This window comes from Rhopilema esculentum, chromosome 19 (assembly GCF_057945365.1).
Source record: "Rhopilema esculentum isolate cy_ngs chromosome 19, ASM5794536v1, whole genome shotgun sequence".
Classification (NCBI taxonomy): domain Eukaryota; kingdom Metazoa; phylum Cnidaria; class Scyphozoa; order Rhizostomeae; family Rhizostomatidae; genus Rhopilema; species Rhopilema esculentum.
Genome location: NC_142833.1, coordinates 4,742,348 through 4,766,410, shown reverse-complemented (window position 1 = coordinate 4,766,410; position 24,063 = coordinate 4,742,348). Strand labels below are relative to the sequence as shown.

General features: G+C 35.4%; 2 protein-coding genes across 2 annotated transcripts in view; both read left to right on the top strand.

Moving 5' to 3' along the window:
• Positions 1-840: 840 nt before the first annotated feature.
• On the top strand, positions 841-23,711 carry LOC135688199 (ephrin type-B receptor 1-B-like). The gene is made up of 19 exons (XM_089114184.1): positions 841-1,567; positions 2,302-2,375; positions 4,169-4,781; positions 8,106-8,270; positions 8,847-9,149; positions 9,457-9,653; positions 10,292-10,359; positions 10,796-10,885; positions 12,603-12,649; positions 13,398-13,532; positions 14,160-14,239; positions 15,268-15,373; positions 15,587-15,648; positions 15,989-16,087; positions 16,730-16,834; positions 17,412-17,561; positions 18,880-18,924; positions 20,017-20,168; positions 20,855-23,711. Exons 1-19 carry the CDS (start codon positions 1,480-1,482, stop codon positions 21,096-21,098), a joined length of 2,823 nt encoding a protein of 940 aa, XP_088970310.1. The 5' UTR covers positions 841-1,479; the 3' UTR covers positions 21,099-23,711.
• The window catches only part of LOC148957935 (ephrin type-A receptor 4a-like), a 48,921-nt gene continuing 45,829 nt past the window's right edge, over positions 20,972-24,063 (top strand). Inside the window, exon 1 of the mRNA XM_089114183.1 lies at positions 20,972-21,108. The gene's annotated coding sequence lies outside the window, so the exon portion shown is untranslated. The remainder of the gene's footprint in view (positions 21,109-24,063) is intronic.

The following is a 24,063-nucleotide window of genomic DNA, read 5'->3' as shown; positions in this document are numbered from 1 at the left end:
TTATAAGAAAACTTGGAACCAGTGTCAGCCTGTTGCCTCTTATTTTTTCACATAAATTCAGCCTAACGTGTTTCTTATTTTGTTTCTTATTTTTTAAAGGAATTTCCTGTGCATAGTAGTATCCGGACCTGGCATGTGCTTGATAAAGTAATTGATGCTATTTTACCTATCACTTTCTAATTTTCTGTTGCTTTTTCTTCATTTTTCAATTTTCGCTGTTGTTTTATCTCTTGTTTTTTGTTTAATTTCAGCTTGTCTTGTTTGTAATGTTGTCCTTAATTTTCGGGCAAATCTCAGCCTGGTATTTTTTATAAGAGTTGTTCGTGTATAAAAAGGATGTATTGTATAAACTTAAAACATTTATGATGCTTTCTAAGGACATGTTTTTTAATGTATAACAATTAGAATTTTAATTATAATTTTAATTAGCTATTTTCTGTTCACTTAACATTTGTGACAAGGTTTGAGTGTGGTTTTTTTAGACAGGGCAAAACGATATTGGGAGCAGTTTTGATCTTATGTATCTATGAATTCGCGTAGTCATTTTAAAGCCATTTAAATTCTTGAGTGAAAAACAAGGTTGGACCATTCAACGTTTGTGTTAGCTCATGAAAAAATGTTATGCGAACTTTACGTGTTAGGATGCGTGTTCTGATCGCCCGTGGGGGGGGGGGGGGGGGGGGAGGGGGGTGGAGGTTAATTTTTGCAAAAGGAGGATATCGAAAGCTCTGTGGCTTTTTTCATAGAATACAACGAAGGCTATATTTTACTTATTTATGAAAATTATTTTATGGATGACTTAAGCACCTAGAATTTATAGATGAAGCAACTCATATTTATGGGAAGTGAAGTGCTATCATTAAAATTTCATATGCTTAATTCCTACCGTCTACTATCATAGACTTACTTCTGAACCAATTTCGAAAGTTTTAAAATGCATGATATGAATAAAATTACACCCCAATTCAATTACACGGAAATGCTTCTTTTACAATTACCAATATTGTGTTACTTGATGTTATTTTCACGAAATCCAGTAACAGTTTCACGAGGAAGTGGAAATGAGATGCTCAATGGTGTCGAGAAACGAGCGTGTATTGCAAATGTGATAACTTTTAATAACAAACCTTCACGGATTCATGTGTATTTGGTATTGAAAAAAGACAAGAAGTTTACCGTTTGTGGCTTGGTTGACCATTGTTCAAACTTTACTGTTATCGTTTCGGTGCATTAGTCTATCACTGCGGCCTAAATTGAGAATCTGCTCATCGATTGTTTTCAGCACACGAATCATTGACTGATTGTTACGAGCAGGCCATTTATTTTGGTGCTGACTTTTTCGTTCAACATCTTCACAGCTGGGTTCACAAAAAAGGCTGGTGTGAATGGAAGTTAATTATTTATCTTGGATCAACTCGAGATTATGTAGAATTATTCGTTAGCTTGCCAATATTTGTGGCGTGGTAGCAACTGTCTATCATGGGTATAAGATGGAACTGGCATCCCATTTTGGGCCTAGTCCTGTTAACCTTGAGCTGTATTGTGAATGTTACCAAAGGAATAGAAGGTGAGCAGCGACTGTGTTGTTGCAAAAGACAACACTGCTTTTATTGCAAATGTTTTATTTATTTGGTTCATATGACAAGGTAATGTCTTTATAAAGAATTTGGAAATCTTTTAGTCTGTTTGTATCAAGTTGCTCCATTTATGAAGAAAGCTACAAATATGTTTAGCTTCAAATGTTGGTGTTGATAAGAACTTTATGCACATCATTTTTTGATCTCAGTATAAAATTTCTTGTATATATACTTATTTAAAAACCCTCTTCTGGAAGATGAAAATGCTTTAAATTGATTTTCTCACGTCAATGTGATTAATACCTGTTTATTTACATCACCGTTCCTGTTTGTTGTCCTATTTTTATGTGAATTATATCATCCCAAAAGTTACAATTAATTTGATAAACTCCCAACTTTACTGAAACAGCATTCTTTTAAAGTAAAAACTTAGAATTGGAACCAGAATTAACTTTAGACAAGTAAACAGGTTTGCGTTTTATGTTGTGCCCAGTTATTGCCCAATGTTTTACAATTTCTTATAGAAAATTTTACATGCTCTCCAAGCATTCGAAAATTACCTTGTTTAGGTCTATGAGAAATAGAAAGATTAAATTGGTACCAAAATGTTTAAAAAGTGTCTGAATTTCAATTTGAACTTGTGTATCAGTGACATAATGTTGCTTTTTTTCTATCATCATCTTGGTTTATGCTTATTTGTTTTTAGACTGTCATTTCTTTTCAGTCCCTGTTCCATTGCCTGAGCCTACTCTTTGGAGGATGCAGAAACATAACACTACTTCTTTAGCTCGCAATAATGTAAGTATAAACAAGTGACCATGAAAATGTACACATAATTTATTCAGGGCAAGGGGTATGGTAATGGTTGCTTTTTGTATGAAAGTGTTCGGACATCTCATTGATTTTGAATCAAACTAATAATGAAAGATTGTTTACTATTTAAAGATCTCAATTCAGTAAAAACCTCTACTTCAGCAAGATCCAGGGAAAATATTTAAGGATTAATTAAAATTTTACTATAAGATTTTATCAATGTTGAAAGATTTTTATTAAAACTTTAGCCTAAATATTAAAACTCTACCTTTGGTCTGGCTATGACCGTCTTTGTGCAGACCTCAAGTAAGGATCAACCACATTATCCAATGGCAGAGTGCTGTAACACTCAAAGTCTAACTTATCAAGCAATGTAAACATAATCAATCATAATCAGATTAAGCTTCTCTTTGCAGCTAACATAATAAGATAAGATAATGCCTCAACAAATACTTCAACAACCCATCAAAAAATGTTTTCAACTGTGTCAGTAGGAAGGTAGAAGTCATACTATGTCCAGTGACATTTCAAAGCAGTAGCTTTATGGTCAAACACACTACACCAGGCATCAAAATTGATACTTTCTGGTCCCAAATTAAATGAACAGAATTTTCTCAGTGATAAATTCATTATAAAAATTAAACTGAAAGCAGTTTGCTTTTTGGTTATGGCAAAGTATTTCGTTTTTATCACAGGATCTGTAATCCAATATTCTATGAACTGTCTTGCATTTTTTTACAGATTTTTTTGAAGTAGTGCATCAAAATTCTGCTTAATTCTTTTGTCAAAAAATCAAAGCAATTATACAAACAGGAAAATTGTAACTTAAATCGAACTCTGTTTAAGCAAGAAATCAATTTTCTACCATGAACTATCATTTAGCAAGTCTTCACAGTGTATGTATTTTTCAGAAATTTTATTGGCTACTTTTAGCATCCATTTAGGCCCCAATTTTTGCAACTTAATAACATTCTCTGCAGGGCTTTTGGTGAAGAAATTTTCATAAGCAAAAAACTGCCCTCGTGGTTGAGCTTGGGAAGGCTATTGCCCATTTCTTGTTAAAGAAGAAGTCCCTCAAGGCCTAATGGGTGCATACCAATAACCTATGAGAATGTTTCCTTTATAGCTGGTTTTAGCTCTCTACTCTCTATATTTTTTAAGTTTTCAAGTTGACCTAAAGTTGGATTTAAGTCCTGGAAATGTTTATCTGACATGTTACTGTTACAATGTGCTGTGTGACATGTTGCTGTTACAATGTTTTTGTTCTTGTTTGTGGGTTGTGTTGTTGCTTTGTTTCTTTGTCAACATTGTTTGCTGTGCGCCCCTAAGGGATTATTGTGCATTGTTGTTTATGAGTGCTATTGTTTTCATGGTGAGCATGAAGTGTGATTGTTTTGCGTGGGTGCGGGGAAATTTTCACGGTTTAATCATTTGCTTGTGTTTGAGAATCGTATTTAAAAATTCAACAACACAATGTTGTCCTTTTGGGTTGATGAAGCTAGGGTTTAGGGATTAATGTGAATAACTACCACTTTACATGAATAGCTATCATCAGACTATCATTTTTCTCCTTTTTTTGTCCTACATTTCTTTGCATCAAGTACACATTGATTTCCTTGACCATCTTCTTTCTGATGTCTTGTTACTTGAAAAGTTTTAATGTAATCTTGCACTATTGCACGAATCTTTTGTGAGAAATTTGATTATCTTTCTATGCTAAGTGATAAATTGAAACAAGGCACCAGATCATCTGATATTGACTTTTTCATTCCTTTCAGTGGCGGCGAAAGCCAGATAACACAGGGTTCTTCACTTGTGCCGGAAATGATCCATCAGTAGATGGTAATGTTATAACACCCTTTGTCACTACAAATCCAGCCAGACAGATAACCCTTAGAGTTACTTATACTTTGAATTGCTGTGGAGCCAAATTGTCTATTGGTGTCTATGTCCTTTTGGGCTCAGGTGAAACATCTACGCCCAGTGCTAAAAGCTTCAAGTACATTTCTGCTTTAAAGAATACCTCATCAATGAATCCATCATCTAGAGTACAGTTTACATCAGCTATTACCATTGGAATGGAAGGAAAGACTGGACTTTTTATTGCTTTCAGAGATCAAGGAATTTGTGGAAGCCTTGATTCATTTCATCTTAGTTACATAGAATGTCCAAGTTCAGCAGGGGAATTAATGTCATTTCCACCTGAAACTTCAGCTCCAAACAGCACAGTTTCAGTCCTAAAGGTGATTGGAACATGCGCTCCCAATGCTGATGTTCAAATTTCACAAGCAACTAATTACATGTTTTGTTATACAAATGGTTCCACCAAGGTAAATGGTGGCTGTCGTTGCATAGCTGGATATGAAAATCATTCCTTTACCAGTTGTAATGGTGAGTCTTTTTAATATATGAGCGTATATACATATATAAAACTTTCTTTTTCATTCATTCCATGCACTCATGTTTGTTCTTAGCACAAAGCAACTATCGCGTCATCACAATCTCGATAATTTTGCTCCCGCACTAAAAATTGGACAACAATAACTTGAACATGCAAAGTCAACAAAGTTACTTGGTGTTTTCTTAGACCATCTTTTGTGGGAAGAGCTCGAAAACAAGATAACATCATCCTGTTTTGGAGCTCTTGCCATTAAAAAAATTCAAAAATATAATGTCAATGAAACTTGAAAAGCAAGTTGCTGAGTTGCTAATATTATCCAAATTGGATTATGTCGATGCCGTATTTCATTCGCTTTCATTGAAACTACAAAAACGACTACAAAAGGTGGAAAATGCAGCTGCAAGTTGTTTCTAGGCCGTTACATTAAAGAAAAGGATATCATATCACTAGGCAGGATACATTGACATATCATTGAAAGAAAACAGTAAACATCCGAGATCAAACTCTGCACCGCTAATTGCAACTTTAACCAATTCTAAAATTTCTAGGTACTGTGCAGCTTATATCCTTAAGAAGATGCCAAACATGATAAGAACTTCAAAAACGATAGCCGAATTCTTATCAAAATCTAAAGAATATTTTCTTACTGAAGCAAAAATGGGCTTTTAGTTTGATTCATAACTTCTAATTCTGATTAACTTTTAGCTAAATTTAAAATATCGTAATTCTTACTTTTAAAATCTCAATTTATTTTTAGTCAAAATTGAACTATTTAGTACTTACTTTTTATATTTTAAATCACCTTCAGTCGTCCATACATAGTAGATGGTTTATCCTTTGTTGCTTATCTTTGAACTCATATTCAGCTTTTAAATTCCTAAATACCAGGCTTAACGGTATAAGACAAAGCACAAACAGCAAAGGGGACAAACTATCACCCTGGAAGATCCCTCTTCTAATGTGAACATGACATAACCTTTCTCCACAAGATGTTAATTCCGTTTTCAAGTGAGGCATACTTCGACGAATAAACTGTTCCGCTTTCCTGGTGACACCAAATAGTTCTAAGCACTCGATGATTCATGAGTGTGGCACCATGTCGTATGCCTTTCTATAATCGATTCAGGCCATAGAGAAATTGGTGTGTCTTCTCTTACAATCTTTCAGGACCATTTTGTCTATTAATAACTGATCTTTAGTTCATTTTCTTTCACGTTTGCAGCCTTTGTGTTCATTAGGTAAAATGTTGTTGCTCTCTAAGAATGCATACATGCTTTCTGCGATTATCCCAGTCTTGAGCTTCCACAATAACGGTAAACATTATATAGGTCTAAAGTTGTCTACAGCGTTTCCCTCTGTCGGACCTTTCTGACATAGCATTGTTCTGCCTTCATCCATTCAGGCAGTTCTTCCTCTCCATTCAAGATTTTATCCATCTGTTTTGCTATTCTTTGATGGCACCCTGTTGGCTTTTCACCCAGAATCCCTGCACTCCATCAGGTCCAGGAGCTGTCTAATTTGGCATCTTTTTGCATTGGTCTTTTACTTCAACCTTAGAAATATGCATGTCCTGTTGTACTGGGTCTGTCTCAGTTTCCTTGATTTATTGTAACCATTCTGCTTGTTTATTATGCTCTTTTGCATCATCCCAAATTCCTCCCCAGAACTCTCTACCTTCTTCCGCATTAGGTAGAATCTTTTCTTTCCTTGCCTCTCCATTTATTTCCTGGTAAAATCGCTTCTGATCTGTATAGAATAATCGATTTTTGTCTGTACTGCTTTATCCTTTGATCATACCTATTAAGTTTTGTTTTCTTTGCTGCTACACTCTGTTTCAGCTCTTCTATAGCAACTGCTAGTCCTTTTCTATCTATCATATATTTATTCTGCAGGAAACTGAATTTCCCTTCTTTTCCCAGCTCTCCTCTTTTCTTTCTTTCTATTACTGCTATGTCTTTGTACAGTGTCACGATGTCATTTCCAATTCTCCTCTTCCACCATTCATTGTTTATTTTTGACCCTCTTTTGTTCTTTATCCCCAAACTTTCTCCTACATAGATCATAGATGCTAACAGCTTTCGACAATTTGTTTGTCTCAGATACACTTTTGGTCTCGATATATTTCAACACATTGTTGACTCTCCTCGTCTCCTCTTCTATTCTTTGTTTATCTACTTTCTTAAAATCAAAAACAACTTCTCTTTCTGTGTTATTTATCAACTCTACTATCCTTCTCACCATCTATGTTTCTTCCCCCATTGCTAACTTAACCTTAGTCATTACCACAATTTCAGACACAAAATTGTCTCCGTTTTGCTCATTCTCCACGGCGCTCTCTTGGCACCTTCGGCAATTCCTGCAATTCATTCTTCAAAATATGTGACTCTCTCCATCGATAAACAACAAAAACGGTATCTCATCTCCAAACTTGCCAACATTGCCATCTGTACTACACAAAAATAAACCATGCATAAACTCGGAATTACATCCTTTTTAATTTACTTTTCATAACCACGCATAAACCCGATTTTTGTAGTTTTTTCTTGTAAAACCAGGCTATCCAATTGCAAATTACCTTGTAATAGTGAGATTTATAAATGTGGTTTAGGTTGAATTGAAAATGAAATGTTTCCATTATTAAATAATATGATTTCATGAGCACTATGATAAAAGATTTTTTATCTTCTGTTGATTGATAAAGGATCTTGTAAGTTATTTGTAGACCAGAAATTTCCAGTTCAATAAAGATAACAATTGCGAAATTATTTAAGGAATAAAGTTTCCAGAATTTGTATTCTGTCACCTCTTTACCTATTGTATTTGTTATAAAAGCTGGACTCTTCACTCTTAACTTTTCAAAGCGTGAATTAACTTTTTGATGTAAGTTAGCTCGTTGATTTAGTTGTCAATACAAAGAGCTTAAACTTTGGAAACTTTTAAACTAGCTTCTCAGGATCTTGCAACTGCATTATCTATGATACATTCTAACACAAACTTAACCACCGTTCTCTGTTCTTTACAACAAAGTTTAGAGAGTCAAAGATGGTAAACTAATATTTTGGTCATCTTCCCTTATATTTAAATCCAGCGCAACGATCAATAATTATCCGATTGTAATAAAACCCTTTTTATTCTAGAAAATCTAGATTCTTGAATGCAGCCATATTCATAGTTATATTCAAGTTCAATGGAATGGGGCTTCTATTTTAGAGGACAAGGGCTTATATCCATCAATTTTCTTGAAACTTTCCTTCATCGAATTCATAGGAGTGTTATGGTGATAATTTTTGTTCTTTATTGCCATGCTTTTACAGAATGTCCCGCAAAGAGTTTCAAAAGTGCTGCTGGCAACTTTAATTGCACCAGATGTGGTGCAAATGTTGAGGACGGACTGAAGCCAAGGACAACACCTTGTAAATGCAACAATGGATATTACAGGCCACTTCGATCTAAAAGTGTTCCAACTGTCGACTGTGAAGGTGAGCTTAGTTCAAAAAGATTATTGATTTCTTATGAAAGAGAATGAATAGATTTACGAACCCATAAATACATTGAAACAAGTGGCTAGAAGGTCATTTACTTGTTTCACTCAAGATTCATCTCAAACCTTCTCAATCACATCATACCATTGTAAATATTTTATCTATTTCTGCACACTGGGGCAAGATATCAGTTGGCACTCAAAAGCTTTTAAGCTTTCCATTAAATTTTTTCCCTCTTTGACTATGTTAAACAAATTTCCGGTCCTAATTAAATCCTTTTTTCCATATTCGCGAACCATGGAAAATTTTTCATTTTATATCATTGCTTTCTAATGTGCACAATTCTCTTTTCACTTTAATATTACAGATCTTCTATTATTTTACCCTCTACTGAATTTTTACTCAGCTATCCAGCTAGGTGCTGAGTACTCAATGAACACTCGGTGCTAAATACTCAATGAACACTCGGTGTTTGGTAATCTTTTTGTATCATTTTAACTTCCATTTTTGATTCTCAATTTTTTGTTATCATTTTTAATCTCAATACTCGTAAATCAATATGGTTTTCAACAGCGCCACCATCTGCTCCAAATGTCGTTAGGGAAAAACAGATTGGGTCAAAGTGGATCTTATTAGAATGGACGGTCCCCATGAACCAAGGGACTGGAGACAAACCGAGTTACAAGATAAAAGCAAGCTGTACTAAATGTAAAATTCCACCGGACTTTACAACACCTAACCTTTTTTTCAATGTCACTGGGCTGAGCGCCTACACACGATATGACGTCAGAGTCTATTCCATCAACAATGTCACTGCTGCCATCGGTTTCGACAAAGCTCAGTACAACAGCACTTCAGTTTTGACTGGATCAGGATGTGAGTGAACGTTTGGCTTGAGTTACACTGTTTGCTTAATGATAATTTAAGGGACAGCATGTGATTGAACAAATCCTCTTTTTCTTTTTTGCAAGACTCTGTACCAACTAATCGCATATTCCTTCTTTACTCTAGAAAATTTGAAAAAATTGTTCAATGGTAGCAATGTCCGTGTAATGAGATAGAAGCCTAAATGAGAAAGTTGAGCTTTTTAGCAAATCTTTTTTGAGTTGATTTTACATTCATTTGTTTTGGGTAAATATCCTAATAGATTCCTTGTTGTTTATGTAGCACATCTCATTTTCAGTGCCTTCGGAGGTTCAGAATCTTACTAAAAGGACAAACTCTGATGCATCAGTGACAATTTTCTGGAACGAGCCATTGACCAAGGGTGGTGATGATCTGCGATATTTTATCACTGTTAATGGTGAAAAGGGAATGTTTACCACCAAGCTGAAATACACTGTTAAACAAGAGCAAGAAACGAAAAAGTACACTGTGTCTGTAAGTATGAAGTTTTGATCCCCTAATTTTGTATGAATGTCCAGAAATAGTGGAAGTCTCTCGAGCTACAAAAGTGTCGTGGGTTTATGAAAAAGAAATGATCTTATATGAAACACCCAGGCATATATTTTCATTTCTTTTTGACAAAGATTTTGAAAGATTTGGCTCGTAGCCCTGTGAAAGCACAAACTCTTTCCAGGACTCTGCTTGAAATCCCAACTTCTTGTGACTTTTCTATTGAGGGAGGGGGGCGTCTGGCGTGACACCCCCTTGAAAACTAGTTTCATTGGAATAACGAGGAATTGTTTGCCATCTAGGGGTGCTTAGTCGGCAAATTTCCAATATTGTCTGCAAATACAGGATGACTCACCCACTTTTTCCGCAAATGGGACTTGGAAACCCACTTGAGCACAATAGCTAGCGAAAGGCCTGTCACTTTGAGAGAATGTGTGTTTACTTACTTATGCCTCTTTTATTTACAACTATTTGATACTGAAGCTTTGAAAGCTAGCAAATGTCTTGAATTCTTTAAAAAAAGAGTCTTCAAGTCATATGTTAGCCCTACCAAGACTGAGAATATTATCTTTATGTAGATGCACTCGTGTAGAACGTAGTAAAAAAATTTATTTTCGAATTAGGTAAAAGCACACACGAGCGCTGGATTTTCCAAAGAAGAAGTTATCATATTTGAAATTAAAGGAAAAGGAAAGTATTAGCCAGTGGAAATCAAAATTTTTATCATTAAATAGTTATATTTTTTGATTCTCTGCAGGGTTTTTAGTTTTTCATCTTACATTACCGTTGCATATGAAACGTAAACTTAAATCGTACCTTATTGTTAACCAAGGTGGTGATGATAGGCCAAGCTTATTGCTATTCTAGCACAATGTTCTTGGTACTGTTACTTGCTTTTATTTTTCATAAAATCTGCTGATATCTTATCATTTTACCTATGGGCCATTAAGCAAGCAATTCGTAATTGTCAGCCTAGCACAATGTTTTTTGTACTGTTTTTTACTTTTAATTTTCGCTGATATCTAATTACCATATTGGCCATTGAGCAAGTCAGTTCTGTTGAATAGAATGCTCCCTATAGTCACCTTGAGTGACGTATGAATAATATATGGAATTCTTTTTACAGGTATTTCACTGACTTTGGTCATTGCTGTCGTAGTCACATTGTTTGTCTTACTGTTGATTGCTGGCGCTTTCGTTGTTTATTTCTACCGAAGGTACGTCAATTCTGCTAGGTTAGCTTTAATATTTTCAAAAAAAATTTCATTCCCGTTCTCGTTATAATGGCTCAGCTCATTTTTCCAAAACCATCATGCAATTACCATAATTGCTTCTTTTTTAGCACCTTTTGTTCCATTTTTTCAAATGTTATTTTGCAAAAATCGGGTTCTCTGAGGTTATTCTCTGAAGTTTTTCCATATGCGCCACTCTCGCCCCTTTCCCCCGAGTGACTCTTTGAAATTTCACCCTACTCCTCTAGGATATGCGTATAGATTCACTCTTTTTTTGACTTACTCACAGGCACGTAGATGCCCTAGGGTGTGGGGGTGTCGCAAAAGAGAAATAAAAAAGTCTAAGTCGTACTAACAATGCTTATTTCGGTCCAAGAATAATTTGCATAACGCTATAGCCAAAAAAAGTTTTCTCAATTCAGAAAGATAAAAACAAAACCGTGTAGTGTTAAGGGTCTGTAAATAAAAGGTAAGTGCAAAATTACGATTGGCTTGTTGTCAGTCAGAAATCTAGCACCTTTCACCCCCCCTCCCCGTCAACCAGGCTTTGAAAAAAGATTTTTCTTCCTGGCAGCAAAATAAGAAATTCAAGACTTCCTGCGAAGATTTGACAAAGTTTCCAGCCTCTGAAAGTGATATTTTAAGTTGCTTGATTTGTTTAAACATTTGTCCGAAAAATAAACTGCCATACTAAAAAGGAACTCATTGCATGTCCTCGATTTTTGATTATAGCTATTCGAACAGCAATGATTTTGTTTACACTGTATTAGATGATCAAAAAGAACGTGACCAAGCACAATACTCATAGTTTGTTTTCAAGGTTAAAGTTAGTAGATCTTAAAATCTATTATAACTTCGATTAAATTTCATATCATTTCTAACAAACAAGATACTTTGTAAGTATTGATGTATCCTACATTGTGCTCTGGGTTTCTGTTTGCTGTTCTTTTTTATCATCAAAGCTAGTAGTTCAATCATCAAAGCTAGTAGTTCAATCATCAAAGCTAGTATTTCAATCATCAAAGCTAGTAGTTACTGTTTTAAATCAGGGTTGGTGCTAGAGGCAAAGATGTAAGACCAAAAGGCTTACATTCTTTGAAGCGAGTGATGAAAAGTATATGCGAATGCCAGTAGAAAAATACGAATAATAATGGACACATCCACACAGGTTTTGGGGCATGTTCACCTTCAAAACAATTCACGTAACAAGATTGGCTGTCTTTAAGTGTTTTACATATATAGAATGGCTGATGTAAAAAAGAAATGAACTTTGTTTTAGCTTGCGTGATTAAATTAGTAGCTGAAAATTATGCCCGGTAATTTGGTATAAAAAGCGCTGATAATACGAGATGATTGTATTGTGTGTTAGTAGTGCAGAACAAAAATTATACAGTATGTGTGTATATCACAAGAAAACAGTTTTCGGTAGGATAAGTGTAACATGAATTTAATGTTCATAGTAAAATCAAGCAATGGGGATTGCACGCTAAAAATTTCCTGGCAAACAGCAAAGATTTCCTGTAATAAATTTGTGCTAAAAATTTCCTGGCAGCGCCGCTGCCGGCGCTGCCCGACATTTTCCAGCCCTGCCCTCAACTATGATATCCGTCGATTCAGGTCCCTGATTATTAACTGTCACTTTTATATTCAATAATATTTTATATCTTTGTCAATAAAAAGTATTATTTTTCTGCTTATCAAGGCGACATCCAAAGCATCTTCAACCTGTTCGACTTGAAAACGGGGAAGGTTCGTACACATTCGCTGTTAAAAATTTCTTAGAAATTTTCACTGTATCCAGTTATTCTTTCCGTATATGGCGAATTTGTTGATTCATTTTCAGTCGTCCATTTTCGAGCAATGTTGGTATTTTACTTCCATAACAGTTATTACTTCCCATAATCGTTTCTCTCAATCATTACATTTTGACTGTTATTTTCAGCCAATTACAATTTCAATTATTGTAGATTCAGGCAGGCAAATTCGACCTGGAACTTTTAAGTATTACCGAACCTATCATCAATTTTTTTTACCGGCCATCAATTTTCTCTAGAACTACCACCGATAGGTTGAGTCATCATCATCATCATGATCATTATCATTAGCAACCTTTTTCGATGTTTGCTAGACAGTAGTTATGCAAATAATTTACGCTAACATGAAGCATCTAAGAGATTGCATCATGGACAGAACTGACTCATGTTAGTACATGCTGTGAAGCAGCGTTTTTTGCCAGAAAACCAACTTCCGTTAAGAATTTTGAATTCATTTATATTTATGGATGATTCGCTTCAATTTAAAGTGAATTCGAGGTCTTTGGGCCTAAGTAACTGAGCTACTAAATACCAGGACTGGTAGTTCACATTTGGAATGTAAATTTATTGTTCATACATAGGTCGTAACGTGTGCTTTTTTGCGAGAAAAATATGTTTCATAAATATTGTGTTTAAATTATGCAAAGTTCGACCTGGTCCTAAATCTCTCTTACATTGTTTAGTGATTCTCCCAAGTGGAAAGGGCGTTCAGGTTTATATTGATCCGACGACATATCAAGATTTGGAGGACGCTGTGCAGCAGTTTGCTAACGAATTAGACCGAAGCTGGATCAAGCTAGATCGTTTGATTGGTGGAGGTGAGTTGGTTTAAAGTTAGGGTTAAGACTAGCTTTTTCGATAGTTGGAAAGTTTTGAAACGTTTTATCATGGCGGCAGATTCTTACAACTGCTATTTGCATTCGCGAATCTAACTACGGTTTGTTTGTGTCTCAATGATTAAGCACCTCAATGGTTTAGCGTTTCAATTTCGAACTTTTTAACGATTCAAACAAAAACTGTTCAGATGAAAGACAATGCCATAGGTGCAAGCCTATTCGGCAATTCGGTCTGCTCTCTCTCTCTCTTCTCGGCTCTCTCTTCTTTGATTCATCACAAATAATTTCCCACTGTTATTTTTACATATGATATGACACCGTCTTCTGTTGAAGATACTAGTGCTGCTCAACTTTAAGCAAACGAGGGCTCACCCTGTAGACACTTGATAGAGTTTTCCGCTTTGTTTTCTGACTAAATCTTCTAGTTTTTCAAACATATAATGCTTTTATGGTACTAAGTTAAAAAACGTCTTCGGTAAGCTGTAATGATTTTGTTGTGTTCAATATAAATTTTCGTAAGGTTATAGGCCTGAAACCAGATAGTTAAATGAGAATCAAAAAGGAATTGTCGAAGTTTTTTAATATTCTGCAATTAAATATTTTTCTTAGGTGAATTTGGTGATGTGTACAAAGGAACTATGGAAAAACCTTCCGAAAAAGCACAAGTTGTCGCCGTCAAGACACTCAAGGTATAAGTTTGTGATCTTTCGTAGAAAGGTAGGACAAATATTGAAGTCTGCGACATCAAATCATTTTCAATCTAAATACTCTTACACTCCCCTTTCGAAAGTATTCGAATGGTTGGGTAAAATTACTGGCCTAACCCTTACTTACGACAGTTAAGAAAAAAAGAATATTCCATTTGTGGCGGGAGAATCAAGTAGTAGCGTCAGGAAACTGACGAAATAAACAACCAGGCAAGTTATATTATTTTGTTCTGGGAAACTTTACTGTGAAAACTATTTTTAAAAGCTGAAAAAAAATTATTCTTTATGGGCAATGGAAAAAAAGCAAAATATGAACGAAGCAGGGCGAATTGTCATAGTGTTTTTACCCCAGACAGGTCTTTAATACGATGAAGTTGCAAAGCAAATGGGCTGCACAAACTATGCTGTCAACAATATTTGTAAGGTATATACAAAAACCGTTAACTGGACAAAAAATGTGAACTAGCAGGTCAACAAAATTTCTGAGAGGAATAAAAGAATGGTAACATGTTGCGAAGAAGCTACGTTTGTCAGTTATAAAATTGTTTAAATAATGAGTAACCTAACCATGACGTTTTGTGACCAAATCTTTTCATAAACTCAGTCAGACATTTTCTGTCAAATTATGGGATAAGAAACCATATCCGAAGAAGAAAGCAGAGTAAAAGTCTTGAAGGACGAGTGTATATTTCTTTTTCGAAAAGATTCTGGAGTCTTCTGAGTCTGGAAACAACCAGAGGAAAACAGTCAAAATTCCTTACGACCAATTCCAAGATAAAGGGAGACATTTCAGTAATAATGTGGAGGGGCATTTGGCCTAATTGTGCCATTTTCTTGTTCTCCGGGGGGGGGGAGGGGTTGGAAACGCCGTAAATTAACCACCATCCTCCAAGAAAACCCTCCTAAATGTGTAAGAATATTTATGGAGCAATTTTTTTAGAAAAAGCAGCTGTCTTTCTGGGTGTTTTTATTAGCAAAAACTTACGTTATTGCTTTCTACCTTTTTGTAGTCAAATGCAAATAAGAAAGCAAGAGATGACTTTTTGGGAGAAGCAATGTATATGGGACAATTTGATGACCCAAATGTCATACATCTCGAGGGTGTGGTCGTTAAAGGTATATAAATTTATTTGCTTTGAAGGCATATCTTTTGCAGATTTTGTGATAGATTTACAGATTGCTTTGTTTGTGAGCATGCAAACCGATTTCTAGCTTGTGTACTCTTTGAAATCTATCTTGCCAATTTTTCCTGTCGTTCTGGAACACATATATTACGTCGTCTCCCAGTTTGTCTGCCAATGCTTACAAATTTTTCTCTCTTCCTTCTAGACCGTCCCATATTGATTGTCATCGAATTCATGAGCAATGGATCGCTTGACTCCTTTCTACAAGTATGCTAAATTTCAATTTACTTCTTCAAATTTTTGCAAATAGCTAGTTATTGAGTATGTAGTTAAACTAATTTATAGATTGAAATGGCAATTATTGACTGACAACCATTCACCAATATCTATCATCGCTTCCTTTTTATTTATTTTACATTTTTCTAAGAATACATGTATAGCAAAGATTTAGGCATCTGAAGAAGCATTGCATGCCGGGTCGAAATGTCAGTCAATTTTAACTTTGTATCAAATATGTTCGTCCTTTCTTCCACTACTCTACGTCTTTTGTTGCTAACTGAGTTTCCCATTCAGAGGAAATGTAACAGAACCTTCTATATTTCCGCAGGAAAACGATGGTAAATTTACTCCACTCCAGTTACTAGGAATGGCAAGGGGTGTGGCGTCTGGAATGAAGTATCTTTCTGAAATGAGCTACATCCACAGGGTAGGTGTTGGCTACATCCACAGGGTATCTTCAATCGAAAGCGTCGTGAACGATAACCGTGTACTGCCTTTTAAAAATTGAGATTCAATCAGCAAAATTTTCTCTCATATATTATTGCAGAAATAAATTTTGTAGTATGGGATGGTTATGTTCAAAGTAATTTTGCCCACAGCTGGTTAATAGACTGCGATCTTCAGCCATTTCATTTCCCCTGAGTTTATTTAGCAGGGTTATCCGCTGTTATTTGTCATAGCAGGACTTAATAAATGTTTTGCTTTAGATCAATTTTTCATTGTGTGTATGTTGTTTGCTGTTTGCCTAAGGCTGAGATTGAGCCTAGAGCGTTTAGAGATGACTGGAATGCGCTCTTGAATGCATGTAAGGAGTTCCGATTGGTTCTTTTACTAAAAAATGCAAGTAGACTATTTAGATTTGATTACTGGCAAATATGAAATAATTTTAGCAATTGCAATGGAATAGCAAATACAGCTGCGTTTAATTTTATCATGTATTCATCTGGAAAAAATTACTTTTTCAACAATGGCATTTTTTAAATTTGGACAGTGAGAGCATAATGGTAGTCCTTAAATATTGCCCTGTTAAAATACTTAAGACTTAATTTAACTTATGTTATTATTTCAGGATTTAGCAGCCAGGAACATTTTAGTAAATGATGACATGGTTTGCAAGGTTGCTGATTTTGGAATGAGCAGAGAATTGAGCGAGGAAGATACATATAACACAACCGTAATTAAATGTTTCATTAACCTTTAAAAATCAAGAAGATTTTTATCCTATTAACAGATGACATACAATTGTCTTTGAATTACACTAAATTCATATCAGATCACCTTATCATATTTGTGTCATACTGGAGAAGTGCAATCATTTGTGGGTCAATGTATATTTTAATCTCGTACATTTATTGAGATTTATTACATATCAAACTCAAAGTATGTTTCTGAGCATATATTTATTGAAGAAAAGCTTTCTCTCTTTTATCAATCACTATTTAACTTTGTGGCAGACACATAACAGAATTGAAATTCTTCAGGATGCTACTAAATGTGAAATTGGACTTCATATGTTGGCCAGTAAGAGGAGACGTAGAATTTTTACCTGTTAGCAATTGGCCATTGATAGTTGGGCGACATCTATGCATGGTTGTTGTTGTCAGGTTCGATTAACCATGTGACTCATCGTTGCAACTGAATCTACTTTGCTACCATTCATTCTAAACCTTTTCTGTCTAAAAAATATTTCACTATAGTTCAAGCTGGTAGACGAGATCCTTTATGATATAGCTTAACTTAATTTTTTACAGGGTGGCAAGATCCCTGTTCGATGGACAGCACCGGAAGCAATCCAGTTTAAGAAATTCACCATTGCCTCGGATGTTTGGAGTTATGGTATCCTGCTTTGGGAGATAATGTCATACGGAGAAAGGCCATATTGGGACTGGGGCAATTATGAGGTATATTCACGTATCTTTCTAATATAGCTAGTCACCAAGAGGAAAATGTTTTTTATTTCCTATCTACTCTAAGGTCCCTAATAGAAGGGGGGACGCTTATTAGTTTTTTGATTTTTTTTCTGACCCCTCCCCGGAGCTTATTTGGACCCCCCCCCCCCATTTATTAATTTTTATACGCAGTCATTCATATCCCTTATTTCATTTGTCCTTTGATCTTGCAGGTGTGAAATTTCTGTAAAGTTTCTCTTAAATGAAGAGGTTGCATTGTACAATTTAACATAGAAAAGTAGTGACATCCTAAAAAAAATTACATAGGCCTGACTGTTGTACACAATGATGATTAGCCTGCTAATTTTGGTAATACAACAATACATTATTACATGGTGATAATTGTCATTTTGATATCGATTGTATTTAGAAGAAAACCTCCTTTGACCCCATAAAAGAATCATCACGTGATTTTTCAGATTTTTCACATATGACCCCCCAACTATGAGGACCTTCTATTAAGGACCTTAGAGTACCTATCTCCCGCCTGGGCAATGGTTTTAACAAAAGTTGATAAATTGCGATTTCAAATCAATACTCTATACAAGTTGGGGCTTTTTCGTTGACTCGTTATTCAGAAAATGATTGCTTAACCCTATTTTATTTGATCAAGAAGCTATCTCGTGGTTGAGATCTATAGATTTATTTTCGAAATGGGGGGGGGGGGATGGGGTATGGAGGGGTATTGTCTCTGTCTGTTTTTGAAATTCACATCCATTACCTTGCTTCGCAAAACTTAGAAGATGCTAATTCTACAAGATTTAGAGTCATCTTGCCTTACCTGCGGCGTCGACTATTCCTTGAAACATGATCTGGACCTAATATTGTTGCAAGATTGAATACATGAGAATATTTAGTAGGACATTGTTTTCCAATGTTCAAAAGTTTTGGCAACCATCTTGTGTACTTCTTTTAAAAGAATCAAGCAGAGGAGATTTTTTAAAAAGTTTCACGTTATATTCGTGGAAAAAAAACGATAATAAAATGAACTTTTGTGATTACAAATAAGGAGAGGACAAGTACGAAAAGTTTGTCGAATTCTCTACGGAATTTTTTAGCAGACGTAAATCAGAGTAAACAGACGTAAATCAATCTGTTGGGAACAAACATATAGTTACACAGGATACTTTAAGAAACAACGCCTAAAAAGGGAGAATATTTGTCTCTTACATACGGGAATTCATCTTCTTCAACTGTTTTGTGACTGTTGGTGCATTCTCTTCTGAGCTGGCACGCGTAGGAATCAATTTAAGCCTTGGTTCTTTTTTAGGTGCTTGAACGTCTGGCTTCTGGCTACAGACTTCCTCCGCCAATGGTATGTTTTACGTTTTAAAGTCTCTAGATTTCATAGATTTTTACTATTTGCTTTTCGTAGATCAATTACACAAGATATGTCAAATATGCCATGCTCTGTTCTTTCCATATCGAGGCTACACCTAGCTTAAACATTATCTGTTCCTTGTTTTTTTCGTTGCTTATATTTGTGAGATTTATCTGCTATAAACCTTAAAATCTATATCGGGGTACTAAAATGCCGACGTAAAAGCAGTTGAGTTTTCCTGATCCATAAACTTCCTTGCATCAGCATTTTTGATCTAAAGATTTTTCCGACAAAGGCAAAATCTGCGGGCCTACTGATGGCCTACTATTCTACAGGCGTTTTTCTTCTTCTATCGCAGAGGGGTCTTTTTCGCGCACTCTGTTACTCTTTATTGGTCTCCTCTTAGTTACAAAGCTGTTGGCAATGATAGATGTCACATGCTCTGTTGGGTTATGTATTTTGATTAAAAAAAGTAAACTAACTTGCTGAAAATGCATCCACACCCTATATTTCGTACCAATAATTTTTCTTTAGGCTTACCTGTCTTTCAGATTCCCAATGCCCTAGTTTCATATTTTCTGATCATGTGCATAAAGTACCATTTGTTAACAAAATCATAGATATTAAATAGATATCCCATTCTGCCTTCACTGGTAATGATATGTTTGCAAATGAAACTTTTCCTTCAGATGCGTCTCGTTTGCATATATTTCAGTCCTGTGTTTTCTAATTCTACCCAGTGTTTGATTCGGGCAAGTTTGCTTGATCACAGTACAATACTCTAGCTTGCTTCACGAAGCCCCTTTTTCTTCTCACTCTTCTTGCTTCCCAGACTATCAGACTTTCCTTTTTCTAAACGATAATCTACATGGTTGATTTCACATCCTTCTCTTCTTACCCCCTTTCTCCTTATATAAACTGACATTGGCCTCGGACCTCTTTTCAATCCCTCTCTCCTTTCTCTTGTGATGGCTTTGCTATTGGCCCCAGACCTTACATAACCAAAAAAATTATGTTCACTTTTTCTGTGTTTGTTTCTTGTCTAAGTCTTAAAAGCAGCTGTTTACGATTGACAATCTCTTGCAGAGCTGCCCTAAAGTTGTGCACGATCTTATGTTATCTTGCTGGCACAAAGATCGAGTTAAAAGACCAAAATTTAAGGACATTCGTGGCACGATTGATAAGTGGATCCGGAGTCCGGAGTTGCTGAAACACGAAGAATCGGTTGTGACAAGGCGGTATGTTGCAATATATATCCTTTCACTATACAAGAAAGCTATTAAACTTGAATATGAAGTTGAAGGAATCAGTTTGGTTAATGCAATACAACTTTTGTCTCTGAAGAGGAGAGGGAGTCCCAGTGACAGCCATATTCATACCGGATTACACTCGAAACGCTGTGTTAGCTTCGAATAAAGTTGTGTTGCCCACGAAGTTTCATTCATCAGTACTTCAAGCACTCCTGGACACAGCTGTTGCGATGAACGTCCAAATAAGTGTATCATGCATATTTAGTCGCACATTTAACCCCCTGGGATTCCCTCTCCTGGAATTTTCTACGTGCGAGCTTAGGAGGTCTTTAATGTCGTAGCAGAGGAAGAAGTCGAAAGGGGGGGGGGGTACCGGGGCATATACCCACCCATTTTCCAGAAACAGTGGTTAAGGTCTTATTTGTATCTCTCGAATGGGCCCCGTTTTCGCTGACCTGTGTCCCTTCCCCATTTCGAAAAGCGCCCTATATCTTTATATGAGTTACCAAATGCTAGAATAAATGTATTTGATGTCCAAAAGCGCATTGAACTTCTTACCTAAAATAGGTTGATATTAGGGTCTAATTTGTGTGTCAATTACAATCTTTCTTAGGAATATAAAGGAGGCTGCCTTCATACTCTATCTATTATTTCTCCTTGTTTACCTATCATAGTGACACTAATTTGGATTACGCGTCAATGAAGACCTTAAAAGAATGGCTTGATTCGATTGGGATGTCGCGATACATCGAGAACTTCACTAAAAAGGGCCTAGTCACACCTCGCCAGATCTTAGAGCTCACGGATCCAGATCTGAAAGATATAGGGATTGAAGCTGTTGGCCACCGAAACAAAATTATGAAGAACATCAATTTGACGAAAGGCCAGTTGATTAGAACAAAATCCATGGCAATCTAAGTGCTGTGAGGCAAGTTGCTTTTATTAGAAATTACATCGAAAACTTCATTACATCACTCTAATGTCTGTGACAGTAGTTTGTCATGATGTCATAATAAGTATTTGACCAATTTTCGAGGACTATCTAGTTGTTTATGTATTGCCCTTGATTGTATAGATGCATTTCTACGAAAGACATTTTTGATGTGACGTTTTTATATTAGAAGTATTGAATTGTTTGGAGAACGTACGTAGAGCATTCTGCACCATAGAAGACATTCCAAGTTGTTTTGTAAGCTGTTGTTGTGGTTTTCTTCCATAAGTTGTTGTGCATAGGTTGTATGTTTTATTTAAAGGCATTGAGTCATGATAATATCGATTGAGTATACCCAAAGTGCCAAAATCCGCTGAGTCACGATTTTTATGACTGCGATGCTATTGGTTGACCTTAAACTGGTCACATGAACTCACCTCGTACTGATTAAAAAAACAATTTCCATCAATAGCAAGTTGTCAACAACGGATGCGAATATCACATGAAACAGCAGCGATCACGTCGAAACCAAATGAAACTCTATAGAAAAGGCCTATTTGCCATGACTCAATGCCTTTAACAAGAAGGTACTGACCTGTATTGAGTAGAAATCCTTATTCAAGGTCACCTTGCGGCGTCATGCAGTGAAATGTGACTGTTTTTATCATTTCATATAAGTGAATCGATCTGTATTTACAGTGTATTTTTCAAATTAATTTTCTTATTGCAGTTAAGATTAGAGTTTCCGTAAGGTAGATTCATTTTTAGTCACCGATTAGTAACAGTTATCGATCTTAGCAAAAAAGGCTTCTAGGTTTAATATCTAAATATTTTAAAATCGCGAAATCTTTTATGAAATGAGAGGTAAAAGATGTTGGCGTTGCCTTGTTCCAGAATCGATCAAACGAAATGTAGAAATCAGTTGCATCTTATTATTATATCTTTATTATACCTACAAAAGCATTTTCGCGTAGAAGCTTTTAATTTTGAAGCCTAAGCATTTGCCACTTGATATGTGCATAGTTGCATTCTGGTATAACTTGGTTTTGAAACAGTGATGGTTTTGAAATGCCCAAGTGCATTAGGTATGAATTTAGGAGTTTTTATATCCGTTACTTTTTGACATGAAGCTATTTTGTTTATTAAGATATTCCTGATTTTTGATCTTTCTTGTGAACATCTTTTACTAGTCGAAACCATTTTTTAAAACGTATATAATGATAATTACAGATAAATAACTATTTGATAACGAAGTCACGCTGAATAGTTTCTTGAATGTCCGAGAGAAAATAGTCATTGTTTGTGAATAAGTGTCGTACGGTAAAATTTGAACTCATGCTGTATCCAGCCTGGCAGAAGCGGAATAATAAAAGGGTTTTCTAAACCTGGTAGATCTGAAGTCCGCGATTTTACCGATACGTAGGTCTTGGAGATGCTTCTTAAAGCGTGCTTGATGTAGTTGTGTCTAGATATCCTATTTCGTTGCCTTTTTTGTCAAACTTTTCAAACTTCTTTGCCTCACTTAACAAACACACTCCACATAAAACTGTTCGCATTGACGTTATATCATCTATTTTTCTGTTCTTATACATTTTTATGTATATGTTTAAGGCTAAAACAGTATATCTTTTACAACATATATCTTATATAAAACAGTAGAATTACCACCATAAGTAACAAAGTTTTGATATTTTCATTTTTTCCGAACCATCAGAATTTTCTCATCTAAATAAACTCTTAAAATAATTTTTATCTGTAATAGTTTTTAAGTAATTAGATAGTATTTAAATAGTAATTAAAATAATTTTGTTCATAGAAAGTTTTTTCCATAAGAAATATCTCTTCTTTGAGTGACCCAATTTTGAAAAAAGTAGAATTACAGGTTTTCCAAAGTTGTAAATTTTTCCAGTGATTTTTTAGCTAAAAATCAAACTCATTGTCTTAACAGAACTTAACTATGTATCCAGCCTTGTTATTTAATCTTGTTTTCCTAATAAAATTTTCCTGTTTCAGTGACTCTTTTTCCACAAGAAAAAAACGTATAGGCCTCCAAAAATAATCAATTTTTGACAGAATTTCCCCATATATAAACATTTGCCAGGTTTTGGTTTTGTACCTTGGCCATGGAACGTAGTTTTTTCTTTTATGTTTTAATGTTATTCCCTTTTTTCTGTCTAGATTTTCACAAAAAAAGTAGATTATAGACTTGCTAAAAGCATTTATTATTCACAGAACTTTTCCAGCTCAAAGCAGCACAACTTCTCGTGTAATAAATACCTAACAGTTTTTCACAATGTATCCTACTCACGGAAGCTAGTTTTCCAAAAAATTGCCTTTGTTTACATCCCCCAATTTGACAAAAAAGTAAAGCTACAGGCTTGCCAAAATCGTCGAATTTTGACAATCTCTTTTCCCTTCAAAGCAACCAATAAATGATTGAGACTTTACAAGGAATGCTTATATTTTCACTGTTCTTTCAAAAATAACTTTGCCCCTCCCCCAATTCAATGTTGAGTGTATGATTGTGAAGCAAAAATGAAAGAACTATAAATCCAACATTGCTTCGAGGGAAAAGGGGGATTCGAATTTACAGGGGCAAGGTAAACAATAACAAAAATTGCATTTTGTCTCAACATTTTTGTCCAGGATTGTAGGTCTATGACTATGCATGGCTGTTGTTGTCAGGTTCCACTAATCATGTGACTAACCTTTGCAACTCAAACCACTCTGCTACCATTCATTCTAAACCTTTTTTGTCTAAATAGAATATCGCTATAGATCTAAGCTCAGGGCCCACGCTACAGGGGGAGGCAGGGGGCAATGCCCCCCCATTTTTATTTGCTAACTATAGGTATCAAATCCTCCTGTTGGGTATTAAATAGGTATAAAATCCTCCTTTTGTGGCTCCCCATTTTAGAATCGGTGGCGCAGGCCCTAAAGCTGGTAAACGAA